Source organism: Myripristis murdjan, chromosome 20 (assembly GCF_902150065.1).
Source record: "Myripristis murdjan chromosome 20, fMyrMur1.1, whole genome shotgun sequence".
Taxonomy (NCBI): Eukaryota; Metazoa; Chordata; class Actinopteri; order Holocentriformes; family Holocentridae; genus Myripristis; species Myripristis murdjan.
The window spans coordinates 10,626,519-10,644,748 of NC_043999.1; the positions used below are offsets into that span (position 1 = coordinate 10,626,519).

Below are 18,230 nucleotides of genomic sequence, written 5' to 3' on the forward strand. Positions count from 1 at the left end.
TGCTGGCATGGCTTAAATAAGGCATCATGGCCTGGTTTGTATTCCCAGCATCTCTTATCTTCAGCTTACCTTGTCCTCTTCATGCATGCTCAGGTAGAGGTGTTGCTCATTTAACTCTTTGTTTAGATTCTTGCACTGAGCTGAGACAGGGAGAGAAGTGCCTTCACTGGAAGCAAACTGAACCTGACCCTGACCCCTGACCACTTTCCATTATATCAGCTTCAGCACAGGATCTGATACAAAATATGAATGCACTGATTTGTGTGGCTTGTTTATTTTGTTCATTCATGAAAGTAGCCACAATATTCCAACCATCACTTCTTGAAATCACAGCATGTAAAAAAACAAAACAAAAAAGTGTGGGTATGAAGTCATAATGGAAATGTCAAGTGTTCTGCACATTTTAAAAAAGACACAAATTCAAGAGGGAAACGTTTTTATATTTCAAAAAAATCTATTAACATAATGAACACTGAAAACTGGGTCTGAACATCCAGACAATTGAGATCCAAAAATACATTTCTTAGGAAATATTAATTATATACAAAACATAAAAATTTATATTTTAGTTTGGGAACTCAACCTGGCTAGCCCCATTTTTAATATTTTATTAACAAAAATAAACTTTAAATATTTCTCAATCCATAAATTCAATTGAGGCAGTTAACATTGAAATCAAACCAGATTCCAATTAACTTAATCCATTTGCATTTGCATGCAATAACTGTACACACGACAAGGCCAAAAAAAGTCTATTAAATTCAAACTCAAGCACGAGAGCTCTGCAACTGTGCGAGCCTCTGCCTTAAGAGTTCACTTTTCCTCCTCAGCTGCTCCTTGAGCGAGAGGAGTCTCTGTTCATCTGACTGCATGCTGTAAATGCACTCTGTTGCCTTCTTCAGGATGACCACCTTGGCCGCCTTCTCGTTGTTGGCCACCTCTGGAATCTCGTCCCGTAGAGCGAAGAAGCTCAACTTGAGCTCGTTCCTCCTCTGACGCTCCAGCACATTGTGAGTCCTTCTCTTGTCATAGTCCTCTGTATCGGACGTCCTGGGACTCGAACACTTGCGGTTGCTGCTGATCTGTTTGAGGACCCTGCTGTGGCTGCTGCTGCTGCTGCTGCTCTCCAGCTTCAGCCTCTTGACAGCCGGCTGCTCCTGCCTTGTGGATGGATGGGCGGCGTAATTGTGCTGGTGGGTGGAGACATGGCATCTTTTCAGCACAAGCGGGCTGGGGTGCCTGGTCTCTGATGGGCTGGAGTCGCACCGCTTCACCGCCTGCCTCTTCTCCACCGTCACCACATCGATCTCCTCTTCCTCTTCTTCTTCTTCTTCTTCCTCCTCATCATCGTCTCCGTCTTCATCTTCTGAAATGAGCAGCAACACAAACAGTAAACAACTAGATTCTGCTGTGAGTGTCAAGGTTACAATCCATACCCCACAGTGTGAAGGGAGGGGGGGGAGAAGAATCTCTGCAATCCATTTTCCACCTCCCCCTTCCACATCAGCTGATTGCTAAACATTGCAGCCATGCCCTCCAGCTAGTCTCATAACAGTGTAGAATAAGGCATGGGTGGGAGCATGGATATGCCACTACCTCCTGCCTAGCAACCCAATAAGAAAATACATCAAATCAATTTTTAAGAAAAAAAAAAAATCTGTGTCAAACAAAACCTGGCCTCATTTGATCATACCGCAGGGTAGTAGATTGCTATCTTGTGCACATTTTGGGCTGCACACTCAGCAGGGAAATTCCTAATTGCACAGTAATTGCATGCACGTCCAGCCTACCTGAGTCACTACAACTGCTGCTGCTGCTGCCGCTGTTAGGTGGGGTATCCAATGCCAGATCCTTCGGCGGTGTCATCGCGCTTGGCTTGGGCGTCTCGGCTATCGGGTAGGGGAAAACCACCGATGGATCGATGCACTCCGATGCGGATGTGTTCAGGTCCTGCAGGTAGTTGGTGTTGAGCCGGCCGATCGCGGCGCACTCGGCGCTGTCGCCGCCGGCAGAGGACTCCTTCCTTGCGGCGTGCAGAGAGGCGAGCCTCTCCGACACCACTTTCTCCAACTTGGCTGCGGCCGAGAAGCCGCTCCACATACAGTCCTGGATGATGATGGACTTGAGAAAGGTTTGGGAGTAGTCGGCGTCGCAAATGATGCTCTGGTTGACCACGTCGTCTCCCAGGAACTCTGTCACCATCTCCAGCTGATCCGCGGTGGAGGGGAAGAGGCTGGACAGGGATGGCCGTCGGCTCGGCGAGAGGGGAGGGGTTGGGAGCAATTCAAATTTCTTCCAGATGTCTTCGCTCGGTGCCGGAGGCTGGAGCTGCTGATGATAGAAATCCTCCTCCTCGTTGTCATAGTAGAAATACGGCTGCATGGAATCGTAGTCGTAGTCATAGTTTTTACTTGACAAACTTGAATTCAGCGGCATGGTGTCTGATCCTCACAGTGGAGCTGCAGCAGTTGAAGGGAGGGGAGGAGATGATTAGTTGTCGATTCAGTGAGCCTCAACAGTTTAAGCAGCTGGCACTATCACTGCCTGCAACATGAGGTGTAAGCAACATCACATGGCAGTTCAAAACACCGACCTTGCATGCATGCACCGCCGCTGCAGCAGGTGCCTACTTGTAACTTCGCAAGAAAACAAGATGCAAGCGAATGCACCCTAAATCTGCCTTGTTTTAACATCACTAATGTGGGGATGTTAGGTGCAAGCTCCAAGAGACAGCGGCTTACCTTCGATTTGAAATCGCTGGCGAGAGAAACCCGGGTGAAATCGGCCCAAAAATGCGAAAAAGCACAACAGAGGTATTCCAGCACGACAGTAACATTAATTCCTGACGGGGAGGTCTTGCAGTCGGTTTCGGCTGAGCTGTCCGACCGATATGAATCACGCATGAAGTTCAAAGGCTGCAGCCGCGACCCTGGGAGGAAGATGCGCAGTCTGTCATCGGCAGCATGAGACTCACAGCTGACTGCTCCGCCGGGTTCAATAAAAAGGTTGTTCCACTCTCTGTATCCTTCCGCCTGTCCGGATTTTTTCCCGCTAAACGCTCGCCCGCTGTAAAACCCGACCGCACTCAAACACACCTTTCAGCATTTACCTCAAAAATCACCCCCGCGTCTAAAACAACGATTTAGCACCACAACACTTGAATTCATCGAGGTTAATTATTACAAATGTGGCTATTTCTACGCGCCGGGACTACTTGTCGCTTTCTCGAAGTGGGAGGGGTTATAGTAGAGTAGAGTAGTGCATTCCATCCATTGACGAGAGACACGCAAGAAATAATAATATAGTGAGTGAATGGTAATAAGGGTGACACCGGGCTCTTTCGAAGCAAGTGTCCCACCTAAAAAAGACACTATACCTCTTATTACCCTGACTGCCCTATGGCATTTTCCCGTCTTGCAGCTGACTCACATAGGCTGTCATACCACGATTATTTACCCACGTGTACGTACAGCTGTATACTAAACACAGCCATGTTAACGCGTTTTGTAGACACATAGCTCCGCTGTCTGGGGATACTTGTTGAGTCGTGCACGAATTACCACTTGTCCCCGTTTGTTTGTTTTTTTGATACATGCATGCATTTTAGCCGTCCAAGTTTACCTGTGCAGGAGACTTGCCTCGATCAAGCTGCACGCACAGGGCTGATTTGGTTGCGACACGTGAATTCAAATACAGCACCGGAGGGAGAGACAGAATAAATAGCTGTAATTTGTTTTGGGAGTAGCTGAACATGCATTCAAAAGCGAGTGGCCTTGCAAGTCACGTTGGCCATGCAAATTCAGTATATATGTTCTTCTTTTTTTGTTTTAAACTTTAGCCTATGCTGATACAAGTTAATTGCAGGGATTAATCAATGTTAGAGATCAGACATGAGCAGCTGCTGCATTTCGACGGCGCTGCCCTTATCCGCAACAGTGTGGGAGAAGTTTAATAGGCTTGCAGCGCCCTCTGCTGGTCTGCATTTTGTATAGCGTCTTACACTGGAGCAGAGAGCAGCCAAGGGCAGTGCAAAGTGCCACGCATCACTCCACAATTTGAGGGGCAGCTTTGAATAAACTGTGAGCGCACGCCAAGAAACAATTAAAACAAAACAACAATGTTAAGTCACCAGCAGAGCAATGGAGCTGTTTACCAGGATGGCAGACTCACTACTAAGTAAGAAATACTGTCATCAAGATTAATAGCAAGAGGAAAAATAAAGGGGACACCCACACAATGAAACTCCTCGTCCTCCTAATTGTGGGGGCCAATGCTCTGCGATTCATTCACAGTGTTATTTGAAATAATACTCCACCATTGTGTATGATGAAATAATATTTACTGGTTTTTGTCAGCATAATACTCGTAAGGTGAGAACTAATTGCATGATGAGAATTGTTCTCTGTAGAGCTTCTTCGACATGGAGTGTGCTCCCCATCAATATCAGACAGACTAAAAGTAGATTTTCCTTTAAAAAGTTACTAAAAACAAAAAGAGATGAATTTCTTATAGACAATGTTGTTTTTTTCTGTCTCAGAATGTTTGATTTGAATTTTTGTTTTTATTTTTTGCATTTTGTGTTCATTTCATTTGTGTTTTCATTGTAGGTTGCTATTTTTGTTTAATATCTAGGGTTATTTTACTTATTTCTTGATCTGTACATTTGGCTGTGTTATTGATACAATTATGTTTATTATTGCTTTTTTTTTAACCTCCAGTTCAGCCTCTTCAGACAGATGGGAGAGCCCGCAGTTTAGCTCATAAGTGCATTAATGTAAGATCCCTCCATTTTGGTCATGGGTTCAACCCCTCCCCTGTATTGCTGACTTAATTTATGCTACAGACGATGAGTGATGGTAACACTTTTTCACAGACACTTTGAAGGACTAGGCTGCGGTTCAAAGCTGAACCAGTTCCAGTGCAGGAGTTCACACAGGCGAAAAGTGCTTCCCAGTTTGAGATCAACAGGGCTCGATTAGGAAACAGCTGGAACTGGCCAACCAGATGTGCACCTGAGAGCATAATCTCTCCTGTAAGACCTGTGTGTTGGTTTTATCACTTACCATGTAAATACTCTTAAATTATAGTTATGGAGAGATTATTTCAAAGCAACTACTTTAAATTAATTGGTATTGCAGTTCATTATAGGGTTGTTCATTCAGTGGAGGCTTTGTATTTTGTGAAAAATAAAAAATATAAATACAAATGATCAGTATGTTAAAGTTCAATTTGAGTTATTTATAACTTTGTAGAAATGATTTTGGATTGAAAAATACCTTGTACAATTTAACAGGACAATTATTTTTGGTGGACATTACATTTGAAAAGTACAATGTGACATAAGTTGAAAGCCCACACTTTTTATTTCTGTTTTGCTGTTTAAATATCACCTTTAAATGAATAATCGACACACTTGCTATTAAACTTACTACCAGCTGTTCACACTAAGAGAAATCAGCTGATTTAGGGCGATGAGTTGATAAATGTTTTATTGTGCATTAAAACCAGCATTGATGTTTTAGGGTCATACAGAGGTCAAGATGAACTTAACTGTCTTAAAACTGTGTAATGAAATGAGGTCGTCTCTCTAATGTGACATCTCACTCTTAGGTCACCTCCATAAATAAACTCACAATGCACAGTGTGTGAAGAATCAGGCGCAGAGTTTAGGTGGAGTCGCCTTTTCACACGTGTAGCGCACAACAGGAAATTTTCAGAGTGAGACACGTTCACACCTACAGGAAATATGCCTCACAGTTTAGGTGAAGGGTGGCACCTGGGTAACACAGAAAACTATACATACAGATATACAATATATACAGGCAGGCAGAGGAAGAGTATGAAGACACACTGTATAGACATAGTACATCTGTGTGTGGTGTACTGAGCTGGTCAGGTTAAAATTAAACCATCTGCCTTCACATGAAAGGGGAGCACAGTGAAGAGTCTATAGGGCGGCTGTAATGAAGGAGGAAGAGCTCAGATCACAGGACGTGAACGCAGTAGATTGGCCATTGCACTGTTTGCCATGGTCATTTGGCTGGTACAGAGTAAAATAGTGATTATGGTTTGTTGCTATGGTGACACATTTGAATATGTGTGTCCTGCTGGTGGTGGTTAGAAAACTGTCAGAAAATCTGACATTAGTGACAAGATGAACGTGATATTATCATAGACGGAGCATCTCCTTTTAGCTGCTCCAGTCAGCATCTGCAAACCAGCAAGTCTGCTGCTCAGCATCATCATACAGACCTTTTTCTGAATATAATCTCTTAAATTATCCCTTTACCAATGCACCCCTTCTTTTAGGCCCATTCTGAGTGTGTGTGTGTGTGTGTGTGTGTTGGGAAGTGTAGATGCCAGTAGATGTGGTATTAATCATCTGATAGCTGGGAACCTGCAGATTAATTTGAGATGCAGTTCAACAGTGTGTGTCAAGCTTTTATAGCCATAAATCTGTAATAAACATTGTGTTTTTGTTTAGGTGCCTTTCTAATTATTTATTTAGAGTGTATAAGAACATTATGATGGAGGCGTATGATAGCCATTTCCAGGCTCAATTATGTGTATCAAGGTGTTGCGGCAATTTTTGGGTTGATATAATTTGTTACACAGATTTGGCGCAAGATTTAACCATGTTTGATTCATAAAAATTAGAAAATTTCCCTCCAAAATGCCACAATGAGACACCAAGCCCTTTAGGAACATCATAGAAAATTTCCTGCTGTGATTTGGTGTAAAAAACATTTTGACATTTGGAGATTTCTGATAGAATTGCATTTTTTGGCAATTGGATGGCAACGATTCTGGTCTGGAAATTGCTCAGGAACTCCTCTTTATTGTCAATGTACCTGGAAAACCAGACAGCCTCCGAATGTCCCAGGTTTCTAGCTTGTGGTTGTAAAGTTTCATGAAGCTGTGATTATCCTAAAGGTCACAGTAGGTCATTTTATATGGTATGCAGTTTCATAAAATGGTCTCACTACAATGAAATGTCTACTATGGGGACTGACATCATCACACATGAATAAAACTGAGCTCAGTGAATCCACAAGAGTCTCAGCTTTCCAGTCAAACCCAATTTAGGCAATCAAATATTTAGCATGTCTGGTTTCATGTGCTGCTTTGGTTCTCTCTGATAAACAGAGTCAGAGAGTCTGTGACTTGCTGTAAGTCAGTTTATATAGAAACTAGCCAGGTTGGCTTGCTTCCATGTGGCTTGGCCAAAGCTTGACCCTAATACTTGGGGCCAAGCTCCAAGCATTGAGGCTGAAGCTCCAAGCTGGTCTGAGCTTGAGGCCTGGCCAAGTCTTGAAGCCAGTCCTGGGCTCAGTGAATATGGGGCGGAGAAGAGTGACCGCCCCGGGCTGAAGTCTGCTGCGCAATGCAAAAAGAAGTCAGTGGAAAAAAACTCCTGGCACTTCTTGGAGAACACAAAACAGGAGGGTCCCGGGGTGACCCACCAAGGCACCAACACACCCCAGTCTGGAGTCAATCAGAAGCCTTCTGGTTAACAAACCACGCCTGCCCAAACTTCTCAGCCTGCCCAGGATAACGAGGCTGCCCAGACTGCTCAGGATGATCAACACAAGGACTGTGCAGTCCAGCTGAAGCCTACTGACCAAGGCAACAGTGTAGTCCAGGTGCACACTGGGGTCAGCACCAGTGGGGCTCATCCACCAAGACTCAAGCTTGAGCCTTGAGCCACATTCACTGAGCTTCAGGCTTGGCTCTAAGACTTGGCCAAGCCTGAGCTCAGTGAATGTGGGATGGAGTGCAGACAGCGCTCAGTGATGCAGAGGGGGAGGCTGTCAGGGTCAAGGCCTTCAAGGAGGAGAAAAAAGCCCTTCACCAGACACTCCTCAAGGAAAGGGCCCTGAGCATGACAGACATAAACCAAACTGAGAGAACCATCCTTTGCATCAGGCTTGATCTGATAGAAAGGGACATCAGTAAGAGGACTGCAATGCCAAGATTAAACGACCTAGAGGTCAGTCTCACGAAGGAGACAGAGGAGGCTCAGAGGTCACAAGACAAGTTCTTGCCCCACCAACGGTCTCACTAGGAAAAAACTGAAAGATAGGTCAACATGATGTCCACTCTCAATGAGGTGAAACAGTAGCTGGAGAGGCAACAGGTTTTTGTTTTTCTCTCATTTGACTGTTTTCCTGGTCCCATCAGGCTATTGTAATTGCTGGAGGCGGCGCCAGACAGGTAGGAATTCCTGACATGCAGAAACAGTTGCTAAGCAGGCAGCCAGCATGCAACCTTTTTGCAACCATGACTGCCCAGGATCAATATATCAGCAGGCTATTGTGAATTGGCTGATATAAGCTTTTAAGAGCAGTAGGCTACTGGTAGTGTTACAATATTATTTTTACTTTTTATTTTGGCTAATTATGAAATAAAAACTTGTATGCCCTGCTGTAAAATTAGCACGTCTTTTATTTAAAAAATATTACAACGGGCCTTTCTAAAAAGCTTAACCTGTTCTGCACCTCTGTATATTTGTTTTACAATTCTTACAACAACACATATTGGTATTGGTTCTGGCCATAATGACTGGGAAGATAGCAGATATCAGTACTGGCCCAAAAATGTATGGCTCTTTATTTGGTCCGACCGGCAAAACCAGGTGAAAAAGGTTTGTTTATGTACATGCTACACAGAAGTAATATTACTGATGGCTGAACATTAAATTTACTGGTGCTGACCAGTAATTTCACAATTGTTACTTGTGGTTTTCTTACTATAATAGGTGTTCCTTCAAGACATGATACAATAGCATTATGGGGTCACCATGTGGTTCACTAATGGGTGGCATGAGCAACTGCTGTTTGTGGTTTCAAAGAAAAAAAATCAATGGTTGCGTTGTAGCGGAGGACTAGATTAATGGAGAGCAGATATGAGGAGACAAGGAGGAAAAGAAAGGGGGGAAAAAGGGAGATGCATTTCAGCATTTTTTATTTCCTCTGGTACCATTTTTCTGAGGACGTTAACAGAGAAAGTGAATAAAACAATATTTGAAACTGAAGTCACGCCTTCTCTGCTATAATTTCTTCCTCCCATCTCTCCTTTCCTCTCTCAGATGCTGCATGTGGACGTTAGCAGGAGATCATTTATTAATTTTTTACAAGGGGACGGCCCAATGGGAGAACATCCCTGCTTACACACCACCAGCCAACACACTCATGTACATGCCCGAAACGCCTTAACCATAACTTTGGACATTTTGTAATTTCTAGCCTAGGCCAATTCTTGATATTTCACTTTCTACCATAATTTCTATTTAATAGACCTGCTCACAGACATACTTAAAATTGCAAATTGGTTTGAGACACATAATAGCTCATAAATCTTACATACCACTTTACATTAATCATGAAACAATTCATTGATTAATTAGTGAGAAGTCAGAAGATTCGTTGATGATAATTTTGCTGATTGTTTCAGTAACTTCTCAACTAAAAAAGCTGGATGCAGCTTCACAAACGCTGAGGTGTGCTTGCTTTTCTCTGATTCATACAATCATAAAATTAATACTTTAAGGGGTTTTGGCTGCTGGTCACAGTAAATTAACAATTAACAACTGATTCATAAAAAAAGCATACATTTATTGTCAGTACTCTACATACCCAATGCAATCACTATCATTAATTATTATTATTATTATCATTATTTTTTGCTTTTTTAGACTTTTATGTCAATGTGCATTCAGGCACCACGGCAGAGCATGGGAATAGTTTCACACGGGACACTGACTGTGTATATAGTTGGATGAAAACGCAGTCAGCTCTGAGCACTGAGGCTAATGCTGAGGTGAAAGTTATGTTAAATATGCCAGATGTGCAATAAAAACAAGTCAATCAAATCCATTCATATCGCCCACAGTTACAGTTTAAATAAGTCTACGCTGCAGGCAACTATGGATCCGAGTTTGGGATGAAAAGTTGTTCTAACTTGTTATTTGCAACCTGAAGTGTCCATGAAACCGAGCACAGTGAGTTCAAGTCATCATCAAAGAGGGTAGATTTAAAAAATGAGTCAATGAATTAACAGCCAGAGGTGCTTTTGTAATTGTGGTCGAAGTTCAAAAATGCAAGACGGAGCACATCAAAAGTTCACTGCAGGCGTGGCGAATTTTTGTCTCTTAACATCTGTGATCCAAAAAACATAACATTTTGCTTGACGGAGGTGAGACTTGGATTGTGAAACCAGAGATTGTGAGAAAATGTCGTTGTGGTTGTCAGGTGGGCACCTCGTATCGCAGACGTTTCACTGAGTTAAGACCACACACCTCCCGAAGGCGCCACGGTGAAGTCTGGGATCCCGCTGCACCGCCACACATCTGTGCAAGCAAAACAGAGTTTGGGTGGATTTTCCTGCGGCCCTGCCTGTACTTCTAGGAACTCACCTGGTTCATAACATCGCTTCCAATAATTTCTAACCCTGCCACTGGGTTGAACAACAATAGGCTAATATGGCTTTGCTTACTTTTTTTTTTTTGGCTTGAAACAGCCCCTTCAACATTTCAGAGGCCAAATTCAAGTTCATTTTATTAATTTTTTTTTTTTTTAATATAAAACTCTTCATCACAAACATGTCTCAAACAGCTTTAAAAACATTAATCTCAACAATGAGGCAGACGAAACAAAAACAAGAGAAAACAGGAACAAAACACATGAAACTCAACAGCAGGGACACCCAGTGTTCCCGGCCTTGTAGGAAAAACTCAACCTTATTAACCTTATTAAGGAAAAAAAATGGAAGAAAGCCTGAGTGAGTCAAGGCACAGACGGATCCCCTGCCAGGACGGGTCACGGTGCAACTGATGCCGGGGCAAACAGTCACATAATAACTAGCACGGACCGAGATGAGAGAACATATGATGCAAGAGAACATGATACGGCAAAGACAGGAGCTCAGAGTTGGCCAGCGATCACAGAAACAGGACTCGCTGCTTGAAATTTGCCCACCGGATAAGAAACTTAACTCAGCAAAACATAATTATGCCTGACAATTACGCCAGGATGCCTTTTGCCTTTGTCAGAGGGGAAGTTTCCATACTTTGTACTTTAAATGTGTCACTCTTTTCACCCAGAGCTGCTGGCTGCTCTGTCTTTGTAGACTGCCATAATTTCTCACCACAAATCCTAAATTTCCTCCATAAACTAGCTGTAAATCCACGGCACCCGACTCACACACAGCTCCCTCTCGCTTTCCAGTCTTGCTGCTCTGCCTTAGCTACTGGCTCAGTGTTTTACATTCATATGCCTCATCTGCTGTGTTTTCCCATGGCACCGAGAGCCGTATAAAGTTTACACCCCACTGACTGCTGGACTCTAGTACTAGGTCAGGCTGGTGCTGACTTGAACATGTGGTGTGCAGCAGGAGAACTGACCCGACTACAGTAAAGTGGAGGGTTTTCCACTGAGGTTTGAATCAGTCCTGTGGCAGTATTTTGGTTTCCAGTCCTCTCTCTCCATCTCGATCACTCTCTTTCAGCTCTTCTCTGGAGGATGGAGAAGTTTCGTCAGAAGATGAATCATTCCTGCTGCCTCTTGGACAAGGGACTGGACGCCTGGGGATATGTAGTGCAGCCTTCACCATGCACACACACACACACACACACACACACACACACACACACACACAGACACGCTTATAGAACATCTGATAGAGAGATAACAGAACAGTTAACAAGGAGAGCACGTCAGACCTGTCGGAGCACTGAAGAGCTAACACCGTTATTAAATATTGACAGTGACATTTGACAAATATTGAAATATGAAGCATGAAGTATTTTTCAGTTTGGCTGCTCAGGTGTTATTGTTGCTGTTGCAAGAATGATTTTTAAGCCTCTTGACAACACTGTGTGTGTGTGTGTGTGTGTGTGTGTGTGTGTGTGTGCACATGCACATGCAACATCACTAGAAAATTATAAACCCATTTGATGTTTAAAAAAAGAAGAAATAACAGGCAATATCCTGAAGTGAACTGGCAAAAACAACATCAGGTCATCAAGAGAAATTTACACTGTTCCATGCAGGGAAGCTTATCAAATGAGCCCCTATATAAATTCAATATCTGCGAGGTTTTGAGGAAAATTACTGAATTGAGACAGGGACCAAATGAACAGAAGCAAATCAGCAGCCAACACAAACATGATGTCGTTATTTCATTAATAATATTGAGGTTAAAACAATAAACCCAGCCTTCTTAACTATCAAATGTATGTGCATCTGCTAACAGACAGGCAGATAATAAGATAGATAATAACACGTGGAGGCACGAGAAAGCACACATGCACACACACAAGGATTCACAAATGCATATGTATACATACAACATACACACTCCAAACAACTGCAAAGAAACTTGTAATTATTAGGTAGGTAATTTTGCCTGTTTGAATTTTGAAGACTTTAAAACACAGAAATGACATGACGTAAATGACATAGGAGGTGGTGTGGATGAATGCTCACTCTTCAGAGATATTTTTGTATTTATTGCCTACTTTAGATTTGATTTGTCACTTCATGTTTGCAGGGCAAATTTAAAGGGGTTTATTTGGGAGTGGTGGGATGTGCTCTCTCTGTTGTAGCCCCATTTCTTGAACCAGGTTGATAATATTGGCATATTTTAAATAAAAAAATCTTTCTCTGTGTACCTTTAACACTATAAGTGACTAATTAAAGAAAAAGCCCAAGGATATTGGTGTGCTTATAAGTACGCCAAGACAAAAAAGCAAAAGTTTGGCTCATTCACATGATTTTTTTTCCATTGAGCACTGAGTCCAGGTCAAGAGGACACAGAGACGACTGGACACACACATCGGCCCAGTCCCTCATCTCACTTTATGTACATCCTGTGTGTAAAACCCTGCCTCTCTCGAAACGCCCCGTCTTGGCCACCCATTGAGCTATTGGTTTTAATATTCTGCCACTATTTATTTCATAATATGACCTAGGGTGATGAATGTCCATGTTATAAACAGCTCGGTACAGTTACAGTTTTGTTTAACTAGGGCTTGAGGATAGGAAAGATAAGTGTGTGTGTGTGTGTGGTAGACTGAGAATTGGAAAGACAAGGGCCCATCTTGAAAACAGGGAATGACACTGGAACAAATTGATGGGGTTTTGACGCTACCCTTTAATATAATGAAGATGTAAGAATGACTAACCTTTAGAGACAGGTGAGTGAAGTTTGTTTCTGTGTTTTTGCTGGATAGTAATTTGGACGCTTTGCAGTTGAATCACAAATCTGCTTCACAGCTGGCGCCGGCACCTTTGTGGAGGTTGATTGCACAACTGCTTATGCACAACAAGGAAAAGCGATGTTGTAATCTTGCTTTTGGTGAGTGCACGTGCATCATACAGTATGTGCGTGTTTTACATCATAAAGTGAGGCTCTGTTTGTACATGTCAGTATAATTGCATGGGGATTTCGATAGAAGCATACCAGAGCTTTTTTGGGGTTTCTTTTAGGTGAAATCTCCCATGTTGGAACACATTAGTGGAATTAATTTATAGATACTTGCACATCTAATCTCGACACACGCCTCCCACAATCTGATGAGCACACAGAAACCAGCACTTACTGAGATGCTCTGTCTCACATGCCAAATAAATGTGTAGGTGTCCTTGTATGAGCCTATGGAGTGTATGTGAGTGAGCGTGTGAATGCATATGAGAGGAGTGTGTGAAACGGTGTCAGCACAGGATTTGCAGCTAAAACATTGGGGTTGGGAGGTTCACTGTGGCCGGAGTGGTGACGGGATACAGTCCGCTTACAGTAAAACCGTCTGCGGTCCCTGAACAAGTCTTCCTTAGTGAGTTTTGATTGGATTGTGGTATAACAATAAGGTGCTGTTTTGCTGCAGCTGGACACAGTCCTCAGCAGCTGTAGGACCTGGTCCAGAGTCAGAGGGTTTGAGGTATGAGGGAAGTGAGCTAGACAACGTGGTGTTTTGTCTGATGTGTCTCGAGACAAGAGCTTATTCGCTTACATTTGGCATCAAGCGCAAAAGACTGTGATATAATCCATGCAAAAAGGCTTCAATAAATCGTAATCAATGATTTTCGGGGAGGTCTGACTGTTCCTTTAACAGTTCATTCAAAGCACACACAAAAAATATCCTGCTGTATTTATCATTTATCTGACTTCATCCTCCTTGAGGGTGAATGGGTACACGTTGCCGGTGAACTTTGGAGGGAAAATAGTTCCCAGCAAAACTCAACAAAACTGTGGATCATGTCGGGTATCCATGCCATTGTTTTTGGAAAGAGCTGTTGCTGTTGAGTTTCTCACATGTACATTTTTGACAGTTTGAGCTCCACAAAGGCATATCCATCCAGTCCTCTAGCAATGCACTATGTAATAACACTGCATTTTGTTATAACTTGTACAAACATTTTCCTTCATTTTGCAATAACACCCAAATTTATAATAACATGATGCAGTTTGTAGAAAAAAAAACTTGAATGTAGTAAATGTCCCTGAATTTTGTAATAATAATAATATCTGGGATCTGTCTATGGATTGCTGATTAGAAATTTTAAGCACTCTGCTCACTTTTCCAATACCTTAACCTCATTTTGGAGTCTGCAAGTTGCAGCTCGGGGCTCAAAAGGGTCTCAAAGGTGCATGACACACTTTTTTTTTTTTTTTAAAAAAAAAGAATAGTTTAATTTACATCATTCTAACCCATTTTGGAAAAAAATAAGGTGTGGCACTTGCTGTAAATGAAAATAGCAATTGTAGTTTGTTTTTACATAATGAACTGAATTGTTATGTTTTAGTCAAAAAAAAAAAAAGTGCAACACCCTCATTAGCCTATGTGTGAACAACCACAGTAGTTATTACAAAATGCAGGAAAATGTATTAGATTTTATGTTTAAGGTTTTTACTACAAAATGCAGCGAGTTACAATTGTAATGGGGTGAAGGGAGACAGGAAAAAGTCTCACCAAATCACACCGACAGTATCTGGATGGATAGATTGCATTGGGGGCAATTGGGAAAATGTCTTTTTTTTTTTGTATTTTGGGTGAACTGTTGCTTTAAATCCAAAAGCTCAAAGATGAACTGGACTGGATCTCTGTTTGAATTTCTTCGCACATGTATTAGCATTATCCATCCACACAACATGTCCTTTCCACTTTCATAAGGTTGAAACTCGGTCTTGCTGTTGAACTGATGCTCATGGTAGAGCTCCTGCTATGAAAACAGCCTCACACGCTCATCAGGATTTTGGGAAGCTGCATAATGCAAACGACAGACTTCAATAGTGTTTGCCTCATTGGCATCCTGTGGTGTAGGGAGATTAAAATCCCCCGGTGAGTGAGGCTCTCTCCCATGGGTGAGGAGACAAGGTGAGTGTCCCGTATTGGAGTTCGGGTTAGAATTACAAGAGAGAACACCGGCAGGTAAGTGCTGATCCCATTCTGCACCCTCCACATGAAGGAACCTCGCCAACTTTCTCTACGTTCATATAATTACTCAACCTTCCTGTTCCCACGGGCATGAAAGGTGCATTCATTTTCTTTCTTTCTTTCTTTCTTTTTTCTATTATGTTTCTCAACTCCTGATGTACCACCTGCCTGATGTCTGACTCATGCTGCTTTCCTTGATCTGCAAACAATTGCTCTGGGACAGTGTGTTCATGAATGTTTGGCTCATTTAACAACTGCGCAGCACTTTACAAAGGAGTCTTGTGCAACACACACGTGTGGCCACATGTATGACAGGCAGTAAACTCATTAAACTCAGTCAGTGCAAACAAACTAGAACAGTTTGCGTGCTTATCAAGCGGAGGGGAACCTGTTACTTAAGGTTTCCTCAAAGCATCATATGTGCCATTTCATTACGAGTTATCAATATCAGGTCTCACGCTTGACCAGTAACATATAGTCAGGGCTTTCTTCAAAGTGCAGTCAGCAGGGTGATGACCTGAGCAACGGTTTCCATGGAGATAATTCAGGGTTTCTGTTATAAGTGGGAATGAGCACTTGATACTTGTCGTAGTTTCTGCAGTGCAGAGTGCACTTCACCGCAGAGGAGCGCAGGTACACTTTATCCGTATGCCATTCACACTCAGAGGGACAGTTTTCTCACGAGTCATGGAATTCCTGCAAAGTCATGGAATTTTTAAAAGTCTATTCCGGACAAGGAGAGTCTTTTTTTTTTAATTTTAATAAATTCTTAGGACAAATCATTGGAATATCATGGAATTTCTGTCAGCCTAAATTTGAAAATAAGTAGATATTTATTTACCAAACCCTAGTATTTAATTTTCACTGTGGTTATATTAACTTTATCTGTATAATATTAACTTTAAATGAGACCTTTGAATTTGAAATGTGTTTGAAATTTTGGTCAGAGAAAAAAAAAAAACTATGATGTTACATTTATGTATAAAGGTCGTGGGAATTCATCGCTTTAGTCATGGAAAGTCATGGAAAAGTTGTGGAATGTCACAGCTGAGCCTTGGAGCTGTTACTGATCTCAGCATCACCACACCCTGATACTCTCATAACTCTGTGCCCTGGGATGACATTACATTACATGTGTCCCTTCACATTTTAATCACAGAGGTTTGTGTGATTCAGGAGTGAAAAGGATCTGGACTCGGGGAGCAGACTCCAATCACCTGTCAGATGTGAATAACTCTGGACATCCAAGATGGCCACTAGAGGGCGCCTTGTCTCATCTAAAAGCTCCATGGATGCTGAGAAATTACACATTGGATCAAATTATTGGTAGATATAAATGTAACCTATTTCACAACACAGTAGTTTTGTGCTGTTTTTGGTTTTGCACTGTTTGAGGGTGGAAAAGCAAAATTTTAGAATATTTTGGTTTAAAGTGATTTGATTTTTAATCTTTTTTATTTGTCAATGCAACAAGTCCACACTGCAGTATTTTACATCACCAGTGACTTTATCTCAAAACACCAGTACGCTGTGACTTATGTATTTTAGTGTATATTCCACTAATAAATCTGGTTATAATAGCAGGTTCACCATCATAAAACAAAAACGGTGAAACAAATTAAATTCAGTTTAGTGCCCTTTTTACCCATGAAGCAGTGCCATAAAGTCCTACCAGAAGTCTGATATGTTGTGCATGTGTGTGTTCCTGCCTTTTGAAAGTATCTTTGCCACACACACACACACACACACACACACACACACACACACACACACACGTTTACTTATGTCACTTTCTGGAGGCCCACCCTAACCCCAACCATAACGACTACATACCTAATCCTAACCTTAACCACTGACTCCAAAAAGCAGCTTTTTCCAAATAGGGACACGGCTTTTGTCCCCAACGAGACAAACCGTTCCCAATTACTGTGTCTTAAGTCTGGTGTGTGTCCCCTGAAGATAGACAAAAACAGACCCACACACACACACACACACACACACACACGCAAGCACACACACACACACACACACACACACAGACAGAGCGAGAGAGAGAGAGAGAGAGAGAGAGAGAGAGAGAGAGAGAGAGAGTGAGTGAGAGAGAGAGAGAGTGAGTGAGAGAGAGAGAGAGACATGTGATTGTGTGGAAGGAGAATGAGTGTGGCTGTTGTTCCTGCTTATTTTTGTAAGCAGTTTTTCAACAATCAGATTTTGTTCAGGTTTTGTGCTGAGCAGGCTGGTGATTGCAGAGTGAATGTGTTATTGTCTCACAACAAGGCCAAAATCTGAGTTGAGGAATTGTTTGTGCTCCTTTGGTGACATAAGCACGTGATTAACAGCGTTCTCTGTTTTTTTTTTTTTTTTTTTTTTTTTTAAGCAGAATGCTTGCTTCGGCCTACATTCACACCCTCATGTGTGACTGAATATTAGCTGTCTCAGGTGTCTGCAGTGATGCAGCTGCTTTAGCGATGGTGTCAGAAGTGACAGCATTGTGTGTCATGCCCTCTAAATACTTAGCATGCAAATGTGATTCAAAAGCTGCCACCGACTCAGTGGAGTCAGATCTGTAAAAGCCATGAAACATTTAATTATATGATAAATGTTAAAAGTGAGCAGGCATTGATAATGTGCTAAGACTACACTGTTGATTCTGCAACACAGCCTCAGAGTCCTCAACTAGTGGAAACCCAATAAAGAGGCAGTTTCCTTGTCAAGGAAAACACAAACAGAATAAAACAAAATAAATGTGTTCTAACCCATCCAAACCACAAAATCAAATGAAAGAGCAAGGTACTGG

At 42.1% G+C, this 18,230-nt stretch overlaps 1 protein-coding gene across 2 annotated transcripts; it reads right to left on the reverse strand.

Moving 5' to 3' along the window:
* Positions 1 to 422: 422 nt before the first annotated feature.
* Positions 423 to 2,978, reverse strand: myca (MYC proto-oncogene, bHLH transcription factor a). 2 transcript variants are annotated; one of them, XM_030079987.1, is made up of 3 exons: positions 2,742 to 2,978; positions 1,791 to 2,459; positions 423 to 1,366 (listed from the first exon to the last, which is right to left on the reverse strand). In XM_030079987.1, the coding sequence occupies exons 2-3, from the start codon at positions 2,434 to 2,436 to the stop codon at positions 768 to 770; spliced, it is 1,245 nt and encodes a 414-aa protein (XP_029935847.1). In that variant the 5' UTR covers positions 2,437 to 2,459; positions 2,742 to 2,978; the 3' UTR covers positions 423 to 767. The 2 variants fall into 2 exon arrangements, with proteins under 2 accessions (XP_029935847.1, XP_029935848.1); XM_030079988.1 differs by having other exon boundaries at positions 1,791 to 2,544.
* Between the last annotated feature and the right edge of the window lie 15,252 nt (positions 2,979 to 18,230).

Bases quoted from the DNA above. Each gene is read 5' to 3' on its own strand.
- myca (XM_030079987.1), bottom strand. From the start codon at position 2,436: ATGCCGCTGAATTCAAGTTTGTCAAGTAAAAACTATGACTACGACTAC. The intron at 1,367-1,790 runs GTAGGCTGGACG...TGCTCATTTCAG, and splicing joins CAGCAGTTGTAGTGACTCAG to AAGATGAAGACGGAGACGAT.